Below are 25,861 nucleotides of genomic sequence, written 5' to 3'. Positions count from 1 at the left end.
TTTCCAGTGTACTTTCAATAACGAAAAAGCATTTTTCATACATTTACTATTTTAATGGACTCTTTTCTACTTCAAATATTAAGTATACTAGATGTAAGACATAGGAAGTTAGCAGTTTATTGTACCTTAATTATTTAATGTCATTCTAACTATTGTATGGTCAGCTGTTTTTTAAACCTAATACATGAGTAAATGTTTTATAGTTTTGATATGTGAATTTAAGTATTAAAATTTATGTGTATAATTTCAACACATGTATTTCAGCTCTCCCATCTAGATCTGTTTCAATGGATGAATCCAGGCCTGAGCTTATTTTTAGACTAGCTGTTGGAACTTTTTCAGTCTCTGTGCTTCATATTGATCCTTTATCTCCACCTGAAACGTCATTGAGTCTCAACCCGTTGACACCTATGGCTACAGCTTTCTTTACTTGTATAGAAAAGATTGATCCAGCAAGATTTTCATCTGATGATTTTAAGTCTTTCCGAACAGTATTTGCAGAAGCTTGCTCACATGATCACCTCAGGTAAACTTTGTCATGTTTATTAATGATCTTTGAGTAAGAACCAAGTGTGGACTTTTATATCCAGCTATCTGTATTTGTTTTAAAAATTTATTTGTAAAAGAGTAAAATGAGTACTTTTCTTGCAATGCTATGAAGATGTTTACGAATAGAATTTTTCATTCAGGTTGTGTGTTATGCAGAACTATGGAGATAATCTGGAATTTGCTAAACATCTCTGTAGTTCCAAATTTCTTTTTTTTTTGCCATCATCCCTGTTGACTTTATTACAATCATTAAAACATTTCTTATTGTCATTGGCATTAACAGCTGACGGTAATGAGAGAACTAATGAGGGAGGCACTCTAAAATGCTGCATGTTCACTGGCCAGGAATGGGAAGTTGTACGAGGGTTGGTCCTTAACTTGGGTGCTACATTTCCATCCTTACCTTAAAAAACAAAAGAAACCCAAACTGTCCAAATTGACACTGATCCTTTATAAATTGAGTCCTAATAGATGAATTGAATTTGTTAGTATTATTAAAATACAAATACTGTTTATGACCTGAGTGATATTATTTTGATAAATAGTTTAGGCAAATAGAATTAATTTTTTAGAAAAATTAATTTGGGTTTTATTTTAACATAAATGTTTTAAAGTTAATATGTAAAGTAGTTTTGATCCCTGCCTAAAGATAATCTACAAATTAGGACCATAGTATTTATAGAGATGTAGAGATGCTTTTTCTCTAATTTTGACACGTTTTCAAATATCAGAAAATATAGCAGAACCCACAGAAATTAGAGATAGGCTTCATTTGAGCTCCACCAACTGAAGTTTTAAAATATTTCATGATGCTTCTAGATAATTTTCAGAGACTATTTCATGTATTTTGTAGATCTGAAAGATTTTATCCACTGCAGTGTAAATTTTAAATGTATGGAGAAGGAAGGGCAGTGTTGGGAAATGAATATACCCTGGACGATTTTCCATCAGTTAAATTTATTTTTTTGTCAGGGAATGGGAAATTGAAAGCAGACTTGGTTAATAATCTTAGGAGTATTACTATTGTTAACTTGAATTTGTCAGAATAAGTGGGTAATTAGTCTGTTATTAACATTTGTTTATGGTTCCCTGACTACTTGTAATATGTCATTTAATCTAGAAGTGTATAGAGGCCTTTAAATGCTACATTTTTTAAATAATAGATTTATAGGTACTGGCATCAAAGTAGCCTATGAACAAAGACAAAGATCAGCATCCCGGTATTTTAGTACTGATACATCCATTGGACAAATGGAGCTTTTGGAGTGTCTGTTTCCAACCGACTGTCATTCTGTTCCTCCTCACTACACAGAGGTAAATGATGGTCACTTTCTTTGGATTACACTTTAAATCTGTCTTGCTTTTAAGGAATTGTATGATCATAAATAGTTTTCTCAAAAAATGAACAGGAATGCAGAGAGGAATTCACTCACTTTCAATAATTCTTCATTTCAGAAGACTTTTTTATTGAACAAATACCAAAGTGTGCTATTCAAGTTGAGCATAATGTTTTGTGTTCTTTTACCATTAATCTGATTTTTCCAAACAACTAAGTATGTTGGCAAAAATAATATTTATTGCTATTATTTTGCCCTTATATGTTTATTTTCAGAGCTCTTTCTTGAGTATTAATTCATTTGAATTCTCACCTGCATTCTGCAAATAAGACACTGTCTCAGAAGTTAACTTACTGAAGCCCGAGTGGTGGGGCAGGCCAGTAGTCCTGAAATTCAGGAGACTGAAGCAGCAATGCAAGTCATAGGCAATTTAGTGAGACCTTCAGAGACTTAGCAAGACCCTGTCTCAAAACAAGAAAATTTAACTAACCTGGACTAAGATTTACATTGCTAGTGAGTGATAAAAGTGAAAAGTAAGGCCAGCATTTCTGACTTCAGATAGCTCTTCCCACTACTAGTCTATTGGCACCTCTGAATTCCTGTGATAAATTATAGCTTAACATCTAATATTTAATTTATCTTCTTTGTTTTTAAGCTTTTAACATTTCATTCTAAAGAAGGAACTGATGCCCACCCCCCTGTGTGTCTTCAACTTCATTATAAACATTCTGAGAATAGAGGACCCCAGGTAAGAAATTTTTTTGTTTAAGTGCTGCCTGTAAAATTTTGGGGTATATATTTTCCTCACAATTTTGAGGTCTTAACCTAATCTTTTAGTATTATTAGTCATTGTATTAATGCTCCTCCCTCCCCCCTTTTAAGGGCAATCAAGCAAGACTTAGTTCAGTTCCTCAGAAGGCGGACTTACAAATTAAATTAAATCCAGTATGTTGTGAACTGGATATAAGTATTGTGGACCGGTTAAATTCCTTGCTTCAACCACAGAAACTTACTACAGTAGAGATGATGGCCTCTCACATGTATACTTCATATAATAAGCATATCAGTCTGGTAAGTATTCAAAATGTTGTAAATAATCATAATTTAATTAACTAATAGGCTTATTGGGATAATTTCTGAGCTAAGCATTCTCTGTAGATTACATAGCATACGTTAAAGTGTCAGTATAAATTGATGCTCAGGAAAAAGAATTAATAGAATCCAGGTGTGGGGGTGCATACTTGTAATCTTGCTTACTTTGGAAGCTGAGGGGTCACAAGTTTAAGGCAGCTTTGGCAATTTAGTGAGAATCCTGTCTTAAAAACAAAGGGTGGGGGTTAGGATTCCTGGGAATATAGCACAGTGGTAGGGCACTCAGATTCAATCACTAATACCAAAAAAAAAAAAAAAAAAAAGAAAAAGAAAAGAAAATAATAGAAGTTATGGCATTTGATAGCATTTGATTGTGTTGTAGGACTTAGATTTCCTTTCCTGAATTTATGAATTTCATAAACTGTGCTTGTAACATTACAAAATTTTACCTGTTTACACATTAAACAAACATCTAAAAAGTGTAGCCCAAGTAATATAGAATATACTTTTGAAACTGGGAAAATAATCTCTTGAGCATCACATTGTATTCCTTAGATCTGGTGTATAGATTCTTTCATAAGCAAATCAAGGAATTCAGATTTGTAAGAAATCTATTTGGAATTTGGGTGCTGTAGGACTATGACCAACATAGACAACTGTAGTTAAAAAGAAAATGGACAAAATATTCTATTTTCCTATTTATTTTTCCTTAGTGGTGAGTATTCACATTGAATCATTTTTTTATTGTCACCAGTTGCTAGTTATTTTAAGTTCTTTGGACTAGTCTCTATATTTTCTGTTACTTATAGATGTATTGGGATGATGGTTTAATATCTTGGATTACTTTTGCCTTGGAGTGAGAGATAGTATGAGAAAGTCAAATAGAAGAGAGAAAGTGTAGGTTTGTTAAAAATCAATGTGTAACATAAGAAGGGAACTTTCTAGTCTTAAGACTTTAGAGACCGATTCAAGAAATAGTGGACTGTTCCACCTACAGTGGACTAAACCTTTATTGCTTTTAATACATTTTAGAAAAAAGTTAGAAGTGGACCTTTATGTGAATTGCACATTCTTTGACCCTTTTGTTTCATGGTTTGGGCATGTGGTACATCTATTTGTTTTCCAGTAGCCATTTCATGGGATCATACTCTTAGATTATATAGGAACTCAGGGTGAGTCATTTAGTGGATATTTATTTAGAATCTAGTATGTGCTAGGCTCTGGACTTAGTCCTAGAAATACAAAGATGAGTCAGAGACTGGTCTTGTATTTGGCATAATTCATCTGTAATCTGAATTTTTTTTTTTGGGGGGGTGATGCTGGGGATTGAACCCAGGGTCTTGTACATGCTAGGCCTGCATTCTACCAACTCAGCTATATCCCCAGCCCCTCACATTGAATTTTTAAAGTAATATGTTGGTAGGTAAATCCTTCAGATTGAATGTTGGATACTATAATGATTTTTAACTACATTTGATTTGTTGACAGGCTAATTTACACTTTTTTAAATTTTTAGTTTATAATAAAATATGTATATATGTACCTATTATGTCTTTGTCTTCTCTTTAGTTCAGTTTTTATTTTGATTGATTTATTTTTATATCAGGGTGTAACTATTGCCAGTAGTTCTAACTTTTGCCAGTAATTGTTACATTATACAATTTCATTATACTAAATTACTATGGTAGTGAATTTGATTTGAATGCTAATTCATTACACTGGGGAATTAGTTATTGTACATATTGAAATGTTGAATGCTAATGTAATTTACTTAATTTAATATTTTGGCTTTTTTTTTGATGTTTTATGTTTTAGCACAAGGCTTTCACTGAAGTATTTCTAGATGATTCACACAGTCCTGCAAATTGTCGAGTATCAGTTCAAGTTGCTACTCCAGCGTTAAATCTTTCTGTTCGTTTCCCAATACCTGATCTTCGGTCAGATCAAGAAAGAGGACCATGGTTTAAGAAGTCACTTCAGAAGGAGATCCTTCATTTAGCATTCACAGATCTAGAATTTAAGACGGAGTTTATAGGAGGCTCAACCCCAGAACAAATTAAATTGGAACTTACCTTTAGAGAACTAGCTGGTAAGATTGAAAGTGCTTTAGGAGACAAGATACAAATAACTGCTACTAATTTTATATCATAAAAGTATGTGAGAGCTCCAAAATATAATATAGAATTGAAGAATATTATGTTAGATACAGTAGCAGTAGCTTTTCCCATCAAGATTGTTTGCAAATATGTAATATGTTAGATTAAAAAAAATGACCAAGCATGATGATATAATCACTTTGTTCAAGTACTGATTTTCTACAGAGGAAAATAAAAGTGGCCTTTAACCTACTTTTTTGTAATCACCTACCACTTATTGGCCCGTGTATATAGTGCCAGTTTGTGGTTAGGTACTGTGCTAAGCGCTTCATATATATTATCTTGTTTCCTTTAATCATCATAATCACCATATGCTTATTTTTTCCAATTTTTATAAGTTAGTAGTTGAGGGAATCTGTGCATGTAGAAGGAGGTATCTTTCAAGATCATGTAGTAAATGGCAGGATTAAGATTCAAACCCAAATCTTGACATAAGAACTTGAATTTTCAATCATTATGTGAACTAATTTCTAGTAATTTTTCTTTGTAAAGCCTGTTTTGAGTTTTTCTATATTGCTCTGTTTTTGTCACCTAATGAATAGACTCTATGTAAACTTAGAGTGAACCAGCCTATGAAGAGCTCTGGAAGGGCTTTGAGCCTGTGTGATTCCTGGACTGCTGCTTCTGCTACAACCACCCCTGCTTGCTGGGAAGAGGCTGCAAAAGTTTCCTTCCCTGTTCTTACTAGTTTTCTGTATCTGTGGAGATATTTAAAATTGACATTTATCCATTAAGGCCTCACTAGAGGACCTTTAAATGTTACTAATCATCCCTTATCTTCAGTGGCAAGAAACTATTTTGGAGGAAGGCCATTCTTCAGGTGTAAAATCAAATGAAAAAGCATAAATAATATAGAATTATTTTGAACAGAGGTAATTCTTACTGTGCTTGAAACAAATTTTCATTTAAAAAATATGCTTATTTTTATTTGGTAGTGGTAGATTAGTTATATACACTTATGAAGAAATAATAGCATCCAGTAAGTGATATTTACAGTTTACTATAGTTACATATAAGTAATACATAAAATATATAACATTTACTGTTAATATATATGGTAATATATTTACTGTGTCATGGTATATACCGTATACATCAAATATTGGAACCCAAGAATTTTAGTCTGAATACAAAACAGCATCAAAAATTTATCTGCTCAGTCCCGTATGTTGTATGTCACATGAATGTGGGAACAAATGAATAAATGCTATAGATGTTAATAGTGCATTATTAAAGGTCTTTTAGCACTTGAGAATGAATGCGTTCTAGTATAACAGTCTTATTTTATTAGGGTCATTCCAGGAGGAGAAAGGGGAGCCATCTGTTAAATTTTTCCATGTATCTGGTGGAGTAGATGGAGATACAGCATCGTCAGATGACTTTGACTGGCCACGGTAAGGAAGTGTATAGGTGTAATGTGTTTCCATTCAAAATTAAAATATGATAGTCCTTTTAACCATCATTTTGGCTATAAATTTTGCTAAAAATGGTTAATGAGAGAACCTAGAGCAAGATGGATAAATAAGAAAATATTGAGCACCACTCTGTGAAATTTATATTTTAGATATTATTCAAAATAGAAGGTACAGGTGTTTCTTCGGTCTCTAGTTGCCTAGTTTAATTACATCTTTAAAATACTTCAAGGTGGGGCTGGGGATGTGGCTCAAGCAGTAGCGCGCTCGCATGGCATGCGTGCGGCCCGGGTTCGATCCTCAGCACCACATACAAACAAAGATGATGTGTCCGCCGAAAACTAAAAAATAAATATTAAAATTCTCTCTCTCTCTCTCTCTCAAAAAAAAAAAAACTTAAAAAAATTGTTTAAAAAAATACTTCAAGGATACAGAAGAGAAATCCTGAGGCATCTTTTGAGTAGTTGTCAAATGAATTTTATAGTCAGTGGTTGCTTTTGCAGTGTTTTTAAAATATGGGTCACTTTTACCCAAATCCTACTGATTCTTGGGCTCTAACCTGAGATTCTGGGATAGGGCCTGGCATCATTGTGTTTTTAAAATTCACATCAGATGATTCAAATATGCACCTGTACTTGGAGAACCATTGCTTCTAGAAAGATAGATTTATTTATTTTACAGTATAGTGGATTGTAGATCTTTTGCTAGTGACCAACAATGAGTTATATACCGAGCCCTTTTTTGAGGCAGGGTCTTGCTAATTTACCCAGTCTGGCCTTGAACTTGAGATCCTCCTGCCTCCATCTTCCAAGTCTCTGGGATTTTAGGTGTGCACCACCATTCCTGGTTCCAAGATTTCTTAGGCAGGAGAAATCATTTCTTACCCTGAAAAGTGAGCCTGGATCATGTTCCAAAGAACTTAGTTTACTTGAAATAACAATCCATTATTGTATGAAAACTGAATATTTGAGCATTCAGAGTAAATTGATTTTTTTGTGCCATTTTTATCCCTGCCTTTTCCACCTTCCCTGCTATATATTAGCCTATTTTCAGGACAGGCATTATCAATACATTTCTGATAATGAATGTAAGTTTTCATCAGAAGAATTGAATCTGCTTCAGTTAAGTAATTTGGAAGCACAATTTACATTTGGATATCCATAAATTAAGAAATGGTTTGTGATAGTTTTCTAGAACCAAATAGCAACACCTTCTTAGGGCCCAAACAAAACAAAACAAAAAAAAACCCAAAATACCTCCTTCTACACTTAGGTAGAAAGAATAACACAGCTATTTTGTTTGAGGACTCTATGACTCATCATAATAATGGTTTGATATGGTGTTAAAAAAGGACCCTAAAAGCTGTGCTAGTGATGTTCTGTAGAAGACAAAGGAATGGGATTATACTCTGAAGTCAAAGCTCGATGGCATTTGCAGTCAAAGGCTGCATTAATGCCATGAGGTTTAGAGTTTGTAGATACATACAATAGTCACACAAGTCCTTTACTATTGAAATTCCAGGTAGAAAAACTTTGTTCTTGCAGTTTTGAAACTATTTCCTAATCGACTTTTTTTTCCATTTGAACCATTTATATAACACGAGGTTTCTTAGGTAGGCAAATGTTCCATTCTAGCAGAATAGAATGTATATGAGAGGATTTGGTTTCATGATAATAACTCAAATTCTTAGGTAAAATTTGCTTCCTGTTAATGATACTTGAAATGACCTATTTGTCCTCATAAGGTTAGACTGTCATGTTTATGGCCTTTGTTTATTTGCTTTTTCAGTTCTACATTTACAGTATATTTAAGTTTATAATGTATTCATAAGTGGGTTACATTAGACATAGACTTTGTAAAGAAGTCTAATACTTTCATTAATCAGAGCTTTTTAGTATTAATATGCACAAAAGTTAAAGTCTTCTTATTTATACTTAAATCTTGATTTTCTAAAAAAGTTATCTTTGCTATCAGAATGGTACTGAAAATAAACCCACCAGCCATGCATTCCATTTTGGAGAGAATAGCAGCTGAAGAGGAGGAAGAAAATGATGGTCACTACCAGGAAGAGGAGGAAGGAGGTGCTCATTCTCTGAAAGATGTCTGTGACCTAAGGAGACCAGCCCCATCTCCTTTTTCTTCTCGTAGAGTAATGTTTGAAAATGAACAGGTAAAATAACAGTGTGAGCAAGCAATATCAAAATATTATCTTTAGTCATGTAGTAATGACTTTAATTATTTTTTTAAAAAAATGCTTTCTTTTTTCCCCCTTTTTATTGGTGCATTATAATTATATGTAACAGTGGGATTTGTTATAATATATTCATATATGTACACAATAAAACAGTATAATTTGATCAATTTTATTCCCCAGCACCTCCCCTTTCTCTCCCCTCCCTCTCCCTGATCCCCTTCTTCTATTCTACTGGTCTCCTTTCTTTTTTTTTTTTTTTTTGTTCTAATTAGTTGTATATGATAGTAGAATGCATTTTGAAACATTGTACACAAATGGAGCACAACTTCTCATTCCCCTGGCTGTCTGTTCATATTGCTGAGTCACACCAGTAGTGTAATCATCCATGTATATAAGGCAGTAATGTCTATCTCATTCTACCGTCTTTCCCATCCCCATAACCCCACCCCTCCCCTCACTTCCCTCTGCACAATCCAAAGTTCCATCATTCTTTCCTACCACCCCCAAACCCCACATGGATCAGCATCTGCTTATCAGAGAAAACATTCTTTTTGTTTTTTTGTGATTGGCTTATTTCATTTAGCATGATGTTCCAAAATGACCAGGAATACAAATCATATCTCAATAATAACTCTGAATGTCAGTGGCCTAAACTCAACAATCAAAAGACATAGACTGGTGGATTAGATTAAAAAAAAAAAAAAAGGACTCAATAATATGCTGTCTTCAAGAGACTCACCTCCTAGGAAAAGACATCCAGAGACTAAAGATGAAAAGTTGAGGAAAAATACATCACTCACATGGACTTTATAAATAAGCAGGGTTTTCTATCTTTATATCAGATAAAGTGGACTTCAAACCAAAGTTAGAAGGGAATAAAGAAGGACATTTCATATTGCTTAAGGGAATCATACATCAACAAGCTATAACAATAGTAAACATTTATGCCCTAAACAATGGAGGATCTTTGTACATCAAACAAACCCTTCTCAATATCAAGAATCAAATAGAACACAACACAATAATACTGGGTGACTTTAACACACTTTTCTCACCACTGAATAGATCTTTCAAGCAAAAACTAAACAAACTATAGAGCTCAGTAATATAATAAATGATTTATATTTAATAGACATATATAGAGTATTTCATCCATTGTCAAGCAAATACTCCTTTCCAGCAGCACATGGATCCTTCCCTAAAATAGACCATGTATAATGCCACAAAGCAACTCTCAGAAAATACAAAAAAAAGGATACTACCCTGTGTTCTATCAGATCATAATAGAATGAAATTAGAAATCAGTGATAATAAATAATAGAAGCTACTCTAATACCTGGAGGCCAAATAAACAATGGATAGCAGAAGACATCAGGGAGGAGATAAAAAAATTCTTAGAGGTAAATGAGAACACTGATACAACGTATCAAAATCTCTGGGACACTGAAGGCAGTGCTAAGAGGAGTGTTCATTGCATTGAACTCAAATATTTATTAAAAGAACAAAAAAATACTTTGAATACTTTTTTTAAAATTAGGTTTTTAACTCCAACATTGTCTGTTTTTCCTTCTCCTCTGTTATGTTTGTTTATTGCTCATATACTAAATGCTATGATACGTTAATAAGATGTTACAACTATTTTAAACATAAAATAGTTATTTGCTTTTTTGTATGTGTGTGTAAAATTATTATGTTTTAGATGGTGATGCCAGGAGACCCTGTAGAAATGGTGGAGTTTCAGGATAAAGCAATCAGCAATTCTCACTATGTGTTGGAACTAATGTTACCCAATATTCATGTAACATTACCTAATAAGAGCTTTTATGAGAGACTTTATAATAGGTGAGTTTAAAAATATATTTAGTTTGATCCTTGGAATCAGATTGTCTGTCTAACTGCTCATGTTTCTCCCTTTCCTTTTTTTTTCCTTTAATATTATTTGCCATCCCAGTGTACATTGTATGTGTTTATGGTGACTGTAGAACTGTTACTATTATGATGTGCTGTTGTCATAGCTGATTTTCCCAGTTAGTGGTTCTGGTGTCTGGGCTGCTGGTATGTTAGATGCTGATTCTCTCAGCCCTCAGGTAGACTGGTTGCCCCTGTCAAATTACTGCAAATGCTGAGCAAATGCTACGTTTTTCTACATGTACAGGGATGTAAAAAGTGTTAAGAGATTCTTTTGTCAAGGGACAATGGATATGGACATAGAATCAGAATTCTGAAGCATGTCTTCTCAAAATTCAAAAAGGCATTTGATTTTAAGCAACTTATGTACTTGTGTACAGCAATTTTCTATTGTATTTTATTTAAATGCTCCTCAATATATATACTAGGCAAATATTTTGAAATAAGTGGAATTCTAGGTTACAGACTCTAATGACTTTGAACAATTTGCCCAGCTTTCATAAGCCTCAGTTTCTCCATCTGTGAAGTGGAGATGATACTACATACTTGCTTGACCCAAAGGCTATGTAGGGGATTAAGTGATGTAATACTTGGATTCTGAGAATAGTTTCTGAGACATGGTAAGCACTTAATTGTAGTGGTCTAATTCCTATCCACAGAAGGGCTTTCTTATATAACATAACTGAAAGGTGGTCGTGTGATTCTTGAAAAAGAAGCTCTTGGTGCTTATAATTAGTAGCTTTCCACGTGTACTAAACAATTTATTGTGATTTCTGTGAATCTTCAGAAGCTCCCAGTTGTTGTTTCTGCTGTAGGTTTACTTGGCATCAGATATCTTGGCCCTTTAATTCTTAACTGAGAATAATAAACTCTAGGTATTTTTACTGATTGTCATTAGCTGTTGTCTTAGAATCATATAGTTAGTCCCAGGATGGGTCCACATTAGTTCAGTGGTCTTGACAGTGAGAGTCACAGGACAGTCCACAGGAATATAGGAAGAAAAGGTTAGCACTTTGTTTAATTCTGAAAACAACTCAGTGAGCACATTCCTGTAATCCCAGCTGCTTGGGAGGCTGAGACAGGATGATTACAAATTTTAGGCCAGCCTGGGAAACTTAGTAAGACCTTGTCTCAAAATAAAATAAAAAAAGGGGCTAGGGATGTAGTTCAGTGGTAAAGAACTTGCCTAGCATGTAGGAGGCCCTGAATTCAATCCCTGGCATACCCCTATTTCTAAAAACTACTTTTCAAATTTATATTTTTAATATTTGTTTTGTAATACACATTAGAAATAGCAGCACATGGTCGGTGTTGTGGCTTAGTGATAGAGTGCTTGCCTAGCACACGTGAGTCCCTGGGTTTGATCGTTAGCACCACATAAGAAGATATTAGGGGCCGGGGTTGTGGCTCAGTGGTAGAGCACTCGACTAGCATGTGCAGGGCCCTGGGTTCAATCCTCAGCACCATGTTAAAATAAATAAGTAAAACAAAGGTATTATGTCCAACTACAATTTAAAAATAAATATTTTTAAAAAGAAAAGATAAATAAAGGTATCATGTCTTCTACAACTAAAACTATTTTTAAAATAGCATGTAATTTATAAATTCATGTTAGAGGAGGAGTTTGATTACCTATAATCTGAAGTTTGGAAACCATGATCTCTAGGCTTCTCCCTTTAGATATAGTTGAGGGATATCTGCTTGTCATGGATACATGCATATGGCTAAGACTAAGGGTCATGAACAACTTGTTCAAGGCTCACTGGGAAGACAGAGGGCTTGACCCTGCTCTCTCTGCATTGATTGATCGGATTATTGTCAATTAAACCAGGAGATTTAGAATAGTAATGATGCTATAAAAGTGCAATTTATAAGTGTATATTTATTTACTCCTTCTTGAAAGAGAGTATCACTAGGTTGCTCAGGATGGCTCTGAACTCCTGGGCTCAAGTGATCCTCTTGCCTTGGTCTCCCAATTAGCTGAGACTACAGGCAAGGGCCACTGTGTGTGGCTCTGTTTCCTTTTGAAATATAGAACAAGGTTTTTTCTTTGAATATGAGTCACTGACTACAGTTCCACCTTGTCTTTTTTTTTTTTGCATAAAGTATACCCAGAAGGCATTGTGTACAGTTTTTAGTTTTAATTTGTGTGTGTGTAGGGAGGGGGTTTCTGGGGATTGAACCCGGAGTGCTTTACCACTGAGCAGCTACATCCCTAGCCCATTTAAAAAAAAATCTTATATTTGAGACAGAGTCTTAATAAGTTGCCCAGGCTGGCCTTGAACTTGTGATCCTTCTGTATTTCAGGCCCCTGAGTAGCTGGGATCATAGGTTTGTGTCACTGCATCCAGCTAGTTCTTCTTTCTTTAGAGTGGAAAAAAATATTTTCAAGGTCAACTAAATGCAGAATCCTTATAGATTTTTAAGACTTTTTTCTCCTCAAAATGTTACTTGAAATTAATCATTTAGCATGTAGTGTTAAACTGTGCTTATGGTAACAAATATAAACAGATTTGAGGCCAGATGCAGTTGACCCTAGGTGAATATATGTAAAATACTTAACTTCATTGATGGCAGCAGCAGTTCTCTGCTGCCATCCGTGAAAGTTGACTGCTTAAGTCAAAGAACTAGAGCCTCTTGTTAATCAGGGTTGTGAACTAAATGGGCCTGCAGAGGAGAGTGTCTGTTCTTTCTTATTCTGCCTACTCGCTCTCTCAGGTCTCTGGAATCACGTGAATGCTGAAATGCCCCCCTCTCTCTGTACATCATGTAATTTCATGTCTAATTTCCTCAGGGTGTTAATTCTTTGACCCTTAAAATTAGCTTTATATTTTCAAAGTAGTATAATTTAAAATTTTTTCAAATGTTCTCAGACTGACAGTTTGCAATACAGCACAAATTGCTTCCTCTTCCCTCACCATTTAAGAGTAAGTTGTTGACTAATTCCCCTTTAGCCTTGAGTACTTGAATATAAACTTACCACAAACAAGGACATTTAACATGTCACAACTCATGCATCTAAACCAGGAAGTTGATATTTATACACACTGCCATCTCATTTTCATCAAGTTTTATTAAATGTTTCAATAATACCTTTCTATTTTTTATAAAGAAATATATTTTTTTGAGCAGGGATTATAACCAGTAACCAACTCTGCCTTTATTTTATTCATTTAAAATATTAAAATATTGTTTATTCCTTTTGGGTCTTAGTTGAATGACTCTTTGAAGATAGTTTTGGTTATAGTATTTTTTCTATGTAAAAAAATCCTTTAAATAGAAAATAAAAAATAAGTATGACTGGTTTCATTAAATCAAATATTGAGTATCTGTTACATTTCAAGCTCACAGACACAGAAATGTGGTGGTTATATCCTTAAATATCTTAAGCATTCTTTTCTTTCTTTATATTAGAAGCATCATCCAATGTTTTATAGTATTAATGGTGTCAAGACTGTTTAGATCCAAATATAAATAAGGAAAACAGTAAAATATGCAACTTACTTGTATAGGGCGTATGCCACAGACTCCAGGTTTTATTTAAAGTAATAGTTTCCATGTAGCCTACCAATAGAAAGAATGCTTGTAAGCAGTAAGGTAAAGGGAGAACATTTCCTGGGAAAATTCTTCATTTTATACTTTCATCATTCATATGCATAGGAATTCAGACCCAAATCTGGATTTATAAACCTTTGTTTCTTTGTCCTGTAATATGCCCCAGAAGAAGTAAGCCACATTTGTACACAGTGTTTTGAGGCAAAGCTGTCAGTGACTGAGATGTGACATCCTTCTGTCCTGTATACCTGGTATCTTTAACAGTGATGCTTCAGGTTTTTCAGGTGGGGAAAGAGTCACAGTGCTCATACTTTATACTTCTAGGGCTCCACGAGCTCAGCCATTGGCCTGGGAAGAGTCTTCTCACTGGAAGGGCAGGACCACCTCATCACTTGGCACCTTGCTTTACGATGAGTCTGTGCTTTGGCAGTCCTTCCACATGAGCTGTCTAGTTATCCTTTCCTCCTCAGTTGTTGCTGCCTGCTGCATGAGGCCACTGTACTAGGCACAGGGAGAGATGATTAGATGCAAGTCCCTCTAGCAGGGCAGGCTAGCAGTCTAGGGTAGGGAAAAGGAGAGCGTGAAAGGTTGGGATTGAAATAGGTATGCATGGAGGTTGTGCTCTGGGTCCAAATCTCACATAGACTTCTTGGAGAACTTTGTAAAGTTTGAGTTTTCTTGAAAGCTTAGAAAGTGAGGGGTAGAGTCCAGGACAGAGGGCATCTGAGTAGTAACCAGTTTTTCTTTGGAAAGACAGGATACGAGGGTAGCCCAGCTGTGACCCCATGGGTCAGTATTTGGTTGGGCTCTTCTGGCTAGCCAGTGATATTTTCCTCTCCTCCCTGATACATGTGGTCTTCATCTCATATATTCTTTCTAGTGAAGTTACGTACACATACATACATACTTATACATACTGGGAGTTGGAAGAAATCTGGACCCTCGTTCCAGTTCTTCCACTAAGTGGCTGTGTGACTTTGCAGGTCACATACCCTGGTGAGGCAATTTCCTCAGTTGTGAAGTAAGAATAGTAGTTCTCCCTGGCTGCCCCCCAGGATAGGTGGGATCAAATGAGACTGCACGAGTGGGTAGTTTACAAAGTGCTCTCATGTGGAAGCTGTTTTTATTTTGTTCTTTGTGGGCTTTTATTTTTAATTAGCTTTCATCTTTAAAGTACATTTAAATGTATGAGTTTGTAATTTGAGTATATAACACAGGTAAAGCTAGGCACCTAGCTAATTAGGTATCTACTGTGTAGATTCCTTTCTCACTGTCCAGCATGGTAGCCATAGCAGTTGTTTTCCCATCGAACATAAATGTTTAAAAAATTCTTTCATAGGATCACATTTCCATTTCACCATTTTAAAAATTATTGATCATGTGATATATATCTTAAAGGAATAGTCTTTAGTTTGTCTTCCGTTAAATTAGGAGTTATATATTTATTTTTCAACTTTTGTCTTTATAGGATCTTTAATGACTTGCTACTGTGGGAGCCCACAGCTCCTTCACCAGTGGAGACATTTGAAAATATTTCCTATGGTATTGGGCTTTCAGTAGCCAGTCAACTGATTAACACCTTCAACAAAGATAGTTTTAGTCCATTTAAATCTACAGTTCACTATGGTAATATATTTTAAATTTGTTCTGAATTAAAATACTTAGTTTATAATTAACAAAATAGTAGTTTTTAGATTGTGGATTTAAAAATGTTTCTTTGTGTTCTATATTAGTACTATATTATAATTTCTTTAGTAATTTATAAGAATATTTCCCCATTTCTGATCTATATATTGAATATTATGATCACTTGAATATGTTTTCTTTAGAGGAATAGTATACACATTGAAGTTCAGAGTTAAAGAGAAAAACATAGAAGATACTATTTTATTTCAATTCTATATTTTTTATAAAAAATAAACAGGTTATAAATACAAAATCTTCCTGTGATAAGTTGCTATTTTTATTTTAATAAGCTGTTAGAACCATGTAACAGTATTTTTTTCCCCCTCATAGATGAAGAAAGTGGATCTGAAGAAGAGACTTTGCAGTATTTTTCTACTGTTGATCCCAACTATCGTTCTCGTAGGAAAAAAAAATTAGACTCTCAGAACAAGAATTCTCAGAGTTTTCTCTCAGTTCTTCTGAATATTAATCATGGATTAATGGCAGTGTTCACAGATGTAAAGGTATGGTTTATAAATACAAAGTGTTTTTTCAAATGTGTCTTATTTTAAAGAAATCTAACATGATATATACCCAGTGATTCAGATGGGTTGAAGTGGCTTCAGTGCCTGAGGAGTCCAGTGTTCTGAGGCATACCATGGGGACAGCACCTTTTGGTTTGGAATTTAGCTTTCATTGCTGACCAAACTTTGGCTAATTCTGCTCCCAAGAGTGGTAACTGATCTGTTTTAAAGAAGGGTGAAGTACAGAGATTTATTTGGCAGAAGAGGTCATACCTAGGAGTATTTAAATCATTCAGGTGTTAATACCACCACACTTAATGGTTCAAGAATTAGATTACTTTACTACAGTGTGGGAGATTTTCCTGAGCTGAATTAAGAAAGAGTATCCTGAGGGACATTCTGAATTTTCCACATTTAAATAATGACTTTTAAGGGTGGGGAATGTAGCTCCAGTGGTGAGCACGTGCCTAGCATGTGTGAAGTCGTGGGTCTGCTCTTCAGCACTGAAATAAAATAATAACTTCTGTGCTTTTGTGATCTTTTTATTAGCAAGATAATGGAGACCTACTGGAAAACCAGCATGGTGAATTTTGGTTAGAGTTCAATAATGGATCATTATTTTGTGTAACAAAGTATGAAGGTTTTGATGACAAGCACTACATTTGCCTTCATTCTAGCAGTTTCAGTCTGTACCACAAAGGTAGGACAATTGTGTGTTTTGTTCATTTCTGTTTGAACATGTTTGAATTTCTCATTTAAAAGAAAATCAATTGGGAATAGAACTTTGCTATTAGAAATTATTTTCTGTGTGGAATTCAGATTCCACTGTTAAAGTAATACTTATTATAAATTAGAAGTTTTTTTTAAAAAAAGTTTTATTAAATTATAATTCACATATCATATAGTTCATTTAAAGTGCACATATCAGTGATTTTTAGTATCTCACAGAGTTGGGCAGTCAATCACCAGACTTAAGTTTTGGGATCATTTTCATCACCCTAAATAGAAATGCCAGCTGGGTGTGGTGGCACATGCCTGTAATCCCAGTGACTCGGAGGGCTGAGTCACAAGGCATCACAAGTCGGAGGCCAATTTTAGCAACATAGGGAGACCTTGTTTCAAAATAAAAAGGGCTGGAGGTGTAATTCAGTGGTAAAACACTCCTGCTTCAATCCTTAGTACAAAAAAAAAATCCGTATACTTTAGTTATGACCCTCACTTTTACTGCCCCCAAACAACCATTAATCTATTCTCTCTCTTTCCATAGATTTGCATATTCTGAGAGTTTTTTTGTGAACAGAAGAGTAAAATATGTAGTCTTTTTTCATTTGACATGAAGTTTTCAGGGTTATCTAGGTCATATCACTTCTTCATTCCTTTTTATTGCTGAGTAATATTCCATTATATGAGTATACCACATCTTATTTGTCTGTTTATCAGTTGATAGGACTTTATATTCTTTATTTCCTTTTGGTTTCAGATAAAAATACTTAACCACTTTTCGAGCAGTGTCCTGTGAATAGACATGAGCTACTTGCATATTTCTGATGTTTATGAGATTTTTCTATTTATATTTTCTTAGCATTTTTGAATCTAGATTTGTTTATTTTTTAAAATATTTGTAGTTGTGCACTGTCAGACATAACAATATAAATAAAGAGCAATGGATAATTAATGCCATGCTGTTTTGTGGTTGTTGTGCTACCAGGATTGTGTTACATTCAGTGGAAATATAGGTTGAGCATTTCTAATCTGAAAACTCTAAATTTGAAATGCTCCAAAGTCTGAAACTGTTTTAGTGCTCATCTGATTCCACAGTGGCAAATTATACCCTGATCATGGTGGATCACAGTCAAAATGCATGCAGACTAAAAATGTATAAAATTACTTTCAGGCTATTTGTTTGAGGTTGTAAATGAATTTCACGTTCAGGCTTTGATCCTCTCCCCAAGATAATCTCATTAGGTATATGCAGATATTCCAAAATCCAAAAAACTCTGAACTCCAAAACACTTTTTTGGTTCCAGACATTTTAGAAAAGGGATATTTGGCTGTACATGGATTTTGTTTTGAGTTATGGGAGTCAAAATAGTTATAGAAAAAAATTATTTTTTTAATTGTTTTCTTAATGTTTTCACCTCAATGGGGATCTAGGCATAGTAGATGGAGCAGTTCTTCCTACAGAAACACGACTTCCCTGTTCAACGCGCCCTCATTGGTTGGAACCTACTATTTATTCTTCTGAAGAAGATGGCCTCAGTAGAGCTGCTTCAGATGGTGTTGGAGGAGACAATTTGAATATGCTCTCGGTTGCAGTTAAAATATTGTCTGATAAATCAGAGTCTAATACAAAGGTGTGTGTTTTCTGCTTTTATACCAACAAAGAATGATTATGTAAAAGGCAACACATTTATTTTCTTGGAAAAATTTTTGAACTATAATAGGATTCTATAAGCAGTACATGTGATTCTTTGTATTGTTCTGTATAGGAATTTCTCATTGCTGTAGGACTAAAAGGAGCCACTCTGCAGCACAGAATGCTTCCTTCTGGGCTTAGCTGGCATGAGCAGGTAAGAGAACTATTGTGCATCAGTTTATTTTAACATTTATATGACATATACTGCACATATGGAAAAGTTCACAAGAGAGAAACGTGCAGCTCAGTAGTTATCATGAAGCAGACATTATGAAATGAGACATCCTCAGCTGGGCCTGGTGCTGCATGCCTGTAAGCTCAGCTACTCAGGAGCTGAGGCTGGAGGATTTTGGTGAAAGGGCCCAATTTTTAGACTGAGCTAGAGATAACTAATTAAGGAAAGAGATCCTCCTTCAACAATGAGTTAGTTGTACAGAACCCTCCCCCCCTCCACCACAGTGGGTTATTTAGGAAATAAGAGTTTTAAAGTGGTCTATAGCAAACTTTATTTTTTCAAGAATTGTTTAAAAGAAAAATAATGTGAAATTATATTCATACTTTGTTGTTAATTTCATAAGATGTGATTTTCTGAGTTTTCTGTAGCAGTATAGATGTTGGATGGGACTTTTCATTTCAAATTCTGATTTTTCAAGTACTTTAAAAATATTTTTAGTTCTATATATTTAAGATGTAATGCATGTGTTTTGTTTGTGTGTGTTTGTATAGAGTGATATCTATCTCTGTCTCTCTATTCTTTCTCTGTATAGATAGATATATTTCAATCTATCACTTCTATAACTTAACATCAAAAATCCATGTAAATCCCTTATCTGAAATGCCTGGAACCAGAAGTGTTTTGGAGTTTGGATTTCTTTTGGATTCTGGAATATTAGCGCATACTTAATGAAATTATCTTAGGGAAGGGACCAAAGCTTAAATGTGAAGTTCATTTACATAATTAAAAAATGTCAATTCTATAAAATTCATTTACATTTTATATATGCACATACATATGTATATTTTGAAGTGCTTAATATGGTCAAATTAACACATCTATCATCTTTCATAATTACTTGTGTGTATGCTTGCACATACAAGTAGTTTATGAAATTAATTCCTTCAAAATGATTTTTTTTCTTTAGCATTATCAATTTCATTGTAAATGCTTTTTCTGTGAGACACTTTGGTTTTATATCCATTAAGTATATTGTATCAAAACCTTTTTATCTTCTAAAGCAGGGTATTTTATACTTTTGTGATTATAGATTTTATACTTCTTGAATATTGCTGATGAACCTGTTTTGGGATATAATCCTCCAACTTCATTTACAACTTTTCATGTTCACCTTTGGAGCTGTGCACTTGATTACAGGTAAATTCACAAATGGAACAGAATAAAATTTAATTTAAAATGTGTATTAAGTTTTGAAAAATACATAATTTATTGAATTAAGGTTCATTTTTTGTTGTTGGTGGTACTAGAGATTGAACCCAGGGGAGCTTTACCACTGAGCTATATACACTCAACCCTTTTTATTTTTTGTTTTAGATAGGGCTTTGCTAAGTTGCAGAGGATGGCTTAGAACTTGCGACCCTCCTACCTCTGCTTCCCCAGTTGCTGGGATTGTAGGTGTGCACCACTGCACCTAGCTCAAAATATTTTTTAAAGAGAGTTTCTGTTGTTGCATTAAATTAACATTCTATTATTTCTTTTTGATACTAGGCCCCTTTATTTGCCAATCCGATCTCTTCTTACAGTTGAAACATTCAGCATTTCTAGTAGTGTTGCACTGGATAAGTCGTCTTCTACTCTCAGGTACCTGTGTGAACTTCATTGTATACTGAACCTGGCTGTTCAGAACATGTTAGCTGGTGGATACATTTCATCGTTCCTTTGTTAAAATCAGCATTCTATAAGTAGTCATATCTTTTTGTCTAACTTACTCAAATTTTCTTTCTCAAGTGACCTGCCCTTTCTAAATACTCTTTTCATTATTGTATTTTATTTTTAGGGAAGAAATTAATCTTTGGGAGTTTTAGTTTGCTTTTAGAATATGGGATAAACTTCTCAATACTTGATATACTTTATCTTTGTTACTTAAGCCTTGTAAATTTGAGCATCTATTAAAAAACACTAAAAATTTAGAATTTGAGCAAATGATTAATTTTTTATACCACATAAATATTTCTAGAACTTATCAACAGTGAGTTTTAAAAAAAGTTAGGTAACATTAAAAATTGTATGTAATTTTGATATGTTATATTAGAAAGAATGGTGCAGTTATGTGTAGAGTAATTCTGAGATAGATTCAAAGCTTAGTTTTTCAAATATTGGTTTTATCTTTTTTTCTCAGAATAATCATGGATGAGACTGCTTTACATCTGTCTGACAAATGTAACACTGTCACTGTAAATTTGAGTAGAGGTAAGAGTTAAATAAAACCATCTGGAATAGATTTAAGCTTCTTTGTTTTATGTATGATTATATTAAAGCATTTTAACTCTGGAGTAATGCTAGTAAACTAAGGATCTTATTAAAGGATCTTTAAACATATAGTGATCATATGGTGTATATATTCAGTTTTTCAGTTATTGGTTTTCTAGCTTGATAGTATAACGTTCTTAAAAGATTAGCATGTACATCAAAATTATATATACTCCAATTATTTAATATAAGATAGTTTCTCACTAAATTAAAGTGAATTGCAGGATGAAAATTGTGAATTTGTAGCATGAAACTATATTTGTCACATTTCAATATTTATAGTATTATTTGCAATGAATTTTAAAGAAATGTTCAATTTTTGGTGTATGTTGGATAAGCATTTTTTGAAAGCTCTACTCAGACATTTTATTTCTTTAAAAATTTTTAGATTATGTTCGTGTGATGGATATGGGGCTTTTAGAATTAACCATAACTGCAGTGAAGTCTGATTCTGACAGAGAGCAAGTAAGTTCGTGAGATATGGAAATTTTTGTTGAAGTACTGATTTTTTGAGAGATAAAAAATTATACTGTACTCTAAAATTACTTTTCCACTTACCTAATTTTGGTCAAAAACAGATAAAATATTTAAAAATCAAGATTAGGTTAATACAAGTACATTTTTCTTATGACAGATGTTCACATATTTAAAGTAAGTGTGTGCCCAAAAGGAAGTTGTGTCTCTTGTTTGGAAGACATTTTGTCCTTTTCTTCCATGTCTTGTCTAGACTGAGCCCCGCTTTGAGTTGCACTGTTCGAGTGATGTTGTCCACATCAGAACCTGCTCAGACTCCTGTGCTGCTTTGATGAATCTCATTCAGTACATTGCAAGCTATGGTGACTTACATGCACCTGGCAAGGTAGAAAGGAAGCCTGGAGGCCCTCAGAGAAAGTCCAAGGTACAGTCAACAACGTTACTCCCCCAACCCTGCCACATGAGTGACAGGCTTATGTCATTGTCTTCATGACAATTGGGTAGGAAAGAAGCTTTGAAAAGTTAACTGTCCTTTCTTTACAATCTAAGAAATGGGGTCTGGGAAGGTGATTTTCTGGATCTTTTAGAAAGCCATTCTGCTGTTTGGTAGTCTTTGTTTCAGAATATTAACCTTCTCAACTAATACTTTTTTCTAGTCTTTGGTTATTTTCATCTATTCTCAGGGAAGAATGAAAACATTAATGTAAGAATTGTTCTCTGCAAATTGAAAATAAAACATGCTCTGAGAAGCTTGATGGTAGATGTTCATGTTGTCAGCCACTCTTACAGAACTAAGTCTTCCCTCTGGGTTCTAGGTAGTGCTACTTAGCATTCAGTGTGCTTTCTCATAGAGTTCCTTTTCCCTTCCTGACAACTCTGTCAGAGGAGAGGTCAAAGATCATCACCTCTGTTGTGTAGATGATTAGTAGGAGAAACAGCAACAAACCCAGATGTTTTTGTTCCAAGTTCAGTGCTGTCTTATGTTCCAGGTGTCACATTTCTGACCAATTTAAACACTCTCCTCTTTGTTAAGCGCTTTTATTTTTTTCAGGGTCATTCTTTTCATAGCCTCTTCTGTGAGCAAGATCCTCAGTCCCTGGGGTGGGTGCCTCTGCTATGAACTCTGGTCCTACTGGCATTGCTTTATCTTTTGTTGAGGATATCTTACACTTCATATGTTAAACTTCTGTGTGTGACTCCTTGCTCCTTCTGCATTATCACTGGTAATAAGGTGATTTATGACACTCCCTCTCTACTATTTGTTCTCTTTAAAAACATTCTCCAGTTTATTAAAAATTAAATATTAATTCTTTCAATTTGTATTTTCCATTTTAAAAAGTATGACTTGGATTTAATGAAACCACAGTTTACTAACCAAAGTGGTGAAGTAGCAGTACTGAAGTTGAGCCCTGTGAATCACCACTTAGTAGATTTTTTCCTCCCGTGTATGTGTATGCGGCTTCCTGTCCTTGGGAGTCCAAGAAAGGAGGCTTTGACCTGCAGTTGATTTGTCTTCAAAAGTGAAAGTCATCACAGCCTGTCAGATTTGTCAAATCAAACTTGCTAGTAATGCCCTTTCCCAGCTTCACAGCAGTGCTGTGTTGGCAACTGGGCTATCTTCTCGTGCATTGTCTCTGCAAGATCCCAGTTCACAGTCAGTCATTCTTGTTTGCAGTAGTTGTTAGGGTTGTATGGTAGTACTAAAAACTAAAAATGAAAATGTAAATAGCTACTGGGCAGAATTTAGAAAAATGAGTATGGTTCCATTTCTGGTGTTTCTGTAAAATGTAATATATTTCTAAGATAAAATAAATATAAGGAGTTTCTTAAAGAGTACTTTCAGCTATTTTTAATTTTAATTTTTTTTTTTGAGACAGATCTTGTATGTTGTCCTATTAAATGGCAGTTCGTAGGCCTTTTACTCCTGAGCTCAAGCAGTGCTCCTGCCTCAGCTTCCAAAGTAGCTAGGTCTACAGGCACATGCCATGATACCCATCTTTGGCTATTTTTAATTAAACTTTTTGGCTATAGGTAGGTTCCTCTGGTGGATCATCCTCACGTGGTCCTGTGCTTCCTGAAGCAGATCAGCAGGTTTTACGGGATCTGATGAGTGATGCTATGGAGGAGGTCGACATGCAGCAGACCACTTCATCAATAAAGCCACAGGCTAATGGTAAGACCAGGACTTTTTCCCTGGGAGCACTGGTATTGTAGTGTCTTAGATTATTTGTGTTCTCAGAAATTCTTTGGTAAATAACTTACTGAAGAAAAGACTTGTCCAAGTTTGGGTATATATGTATTAGCCAATTAGCTTGTATTTGTGGAATGTCTAGTAGATAAATAACAGTATCCAGGATGACATGAAGGATACAGAGGAAATGGGAGACAAACTTATTTTTTTCGGTAGCTCATAGCCTAGGAAAACAAATGGGCAGGACACTGAGGCTACTGCTTGGAATGACTGAAAAATGACATAAGGAAATACCTTGGAATGTGGTTTGTATTCTGTAATTTGGAAAGGATTGAAATGATTTCATGACACTAGTGAAAAATGAGATGAGTTGACTTTGGAAACTAGGTGGAATTAGGTATATAGTGAGGAAGGAGAAGGTGACCCTGGAAAGGCCATAGACTGGTCTGTGTCAGAACACAGGCATTGAGAGCCTTAGACTCCTCGGTGCTGCCAGGCTGCTGCAGATGAAAGCACCCTTCTTAGTGAGAACTGGATAATCAAATTGGACAGGCAGGGAGGGACTGGATGATTAGAAATCCTTGAGAGCCAAACGGAACCATTTAAATATTTAAAACATCTATTTCAAAACTAGTTTTTCTAATTGGATGGACATAACTATTTCTGTATATTGTGAATTTTTTTTTTTTGGTGCAGGGGATCGAACCCAGGGCCTTGTGAATGCAAGGCAAGCACTCTTCCAACTGAGATACATCCCCAGCCCATATTGTGAAATCTTAATTTTTAAATATTTTATGGTGTTTCAAAAGTTTAGCATTAAATGTAGCTTTCATTCTAATTTAGAATAAATTAGAACTAAAGATGTAAACTGGGAATTCTGGCTTCCTTTATACTACCTTATTTGTAATGAACAGAGCTGTGTAATTACATGGGAAGGCATATTTAATGAATATTTATTGAGTGGCTTTACCAATTTGTGTGTGTGTTGGGTAGGGTGTCTGGAGATTGAACCCAGGGATGCTCTACCACTGAGCTATATCCCATCCCTTTTTATTTTATATTTTGAGCCAGGATCTCACTTAAGTTGCCAAGGCTGGCCTCAAACTTGCAATCCTCCTGCCTTAGTCTCCTGAGTTGTTGGAATTATAGGGGTGAGCCACGCTCCCATTCTTATACTGAGTTTAATAGACAAGATTCTTCACTAAGCACTGGACACTTAGACTGCATAATTCAGAGGTGCTACCACAGAAAGTTGAGAATTTTTTCAAAATTTATACATTGTCTGTGAGCCTCTGGAAGCCAAAATGTTACTTTATACATTTTTGTGTTCTTAGCCCCATTTCAGTGTTTGGTTTGAATGAATGGAGAAACAATCAGTGACTCTAATATGTAGTATAAATGTATAAAAATATATTTACATATATAAGGTTTTTGTGCACATGCTATCTTGTGAACTTCCTATTGAGGGAGCTCCTGAGAACAGGTGTCCAGTGGGGAGAAAGTGTGTCCAGGAAATAGCTTTCTTTTTGTTGCTTGGAATCATTTTCCTCTTCCAATACTTAAAACATGCTTAGTAACTGTTCTTCCTCCCCAATTCATAAGCAGAGATCTCCTAGTTTTAGGTAAGGCTCTGCTAGATGTAACCAATTTCTCTTCCTCCCGCAATATTGCCCAAGAAATTTCTTCCAGAATATCATCCACAGGACAGAAATGTCAAAATGAAATTCTGGCTGAGGCAAAACGAGTCAGCATTAATCTGCTGCTGGATTCCTGAACTTCTCTAGTGCCATATAACTGAGAGGAACTATCTCTACTTAGAAAACTATCATTTGTTGTTTTTTAGGGAATTAAACAGTCTTTGTATGCATCCATACATTTATTAAACAGTCTTTTTGATGTATTT

General features: G+C 34.6%; 1 protein-coding gene across 3 annotated transcripts in view; it reads left to right on the top strand.

The window, feature by feature from the left end:
* Positions 1 to 25,861, top strand: part of ATG2B (autophagy related 2B) — a 66,428-nt gene that overhangs the window by 22,012 nt on the left and 18,555 nt on the right. For all 3 annotated transcript variants that reach the window (XR_014021886.1, XM_081293467.1, XM_081293466.1), the window contains exons 11-29: positions 265 to 526; positions 1,713 to 1,863; positions 2,542 to 2,634; positions 2,769 to 2,957; positions 4,794 to 5,067; positions 6,426 to 6,528; positions 8,521 to 8,716; positions 10,440 to 10,582; positions 15,672 to 15,829; positions 16,220 to 16,392; positions 16,942 to 17,092; positions 18,547 to 18,746; positions 18,882 to 18,962; positions 20,074 to 20,180; positions 20,532 to 20,624; positions 21,163 to 21,233; positions 21,682 to 21,758; positions 22,021 to 22,191; positions 23,799 to 23,940. Coding sequence is in view for 2 of the 3 variants with exons in the window: in XM_081293467.1 (XP_081149593.1) it covers positions 265 to 526; positions 1,713 to 1,863; positions 2,542 to 2,634; positions 2,769 to 2,957; positions 4,794 to 5,067; positions 6,426 to 6,528; positions 8,521 to 8,716; positions 10,440 to 10,582; positions 15,672 to 15,829; positions 16,220 to 16,392; positions 16,942 to 17,092; positions 18,547 to 18,746; positions 18,882 to 18,962; positions 20,074 to 20,180; positions 20,532 to 20,624; positions 21,163 to 21,233; positions 21,682 to 21,758; positions 22,021 to 22,191; positions 23,799 to 23,940 (2,835 nt within the window). In the remaining variant the exon portion in view is untranslated. The remainder of the gene's footprint in view (positions 1 to 264; positions 527 to 1,712; positions 1,864 to 2,541; positions 2,635 to 2,768; positions 2,958 to 4,793; positions 5,068 to 6,425; positions 6,529 to 8,520; positions 8,717 to 10,439; positions 10,583 to 15,671; positions 15,830 to 16,219; positions 16,393 to 16,941; positions 17,093 to 18,546; positions 18,747 to 18,881; positions 18,963 to 20,073; positions 20,181 to 20,531; positions 20,625 to 21,162; positions 21,234 to 21,681; positions 21,759 to 22,020; positions 22,192 to 23,798; positions 23,941 to 25,861) is intronic.

This window comes from Spermophilus citellus (assembly GCF_964194105.1).
Source record: "Spermophilus citellus genome assembly, chromosome: 4".
NCBI classification, from domain to species: domain Eukaryota; kingdom Metazoa; phylum Chordata; class Mammalia; order Rodentia; family Sciuridae; genus Spermophilus; species Spermophilus citellus.
The sequence above is the reverse complement of the archived record's forward strand: the minus strand, read 5'-3'. Positions and strand labels throughout refer to the sequence as shown.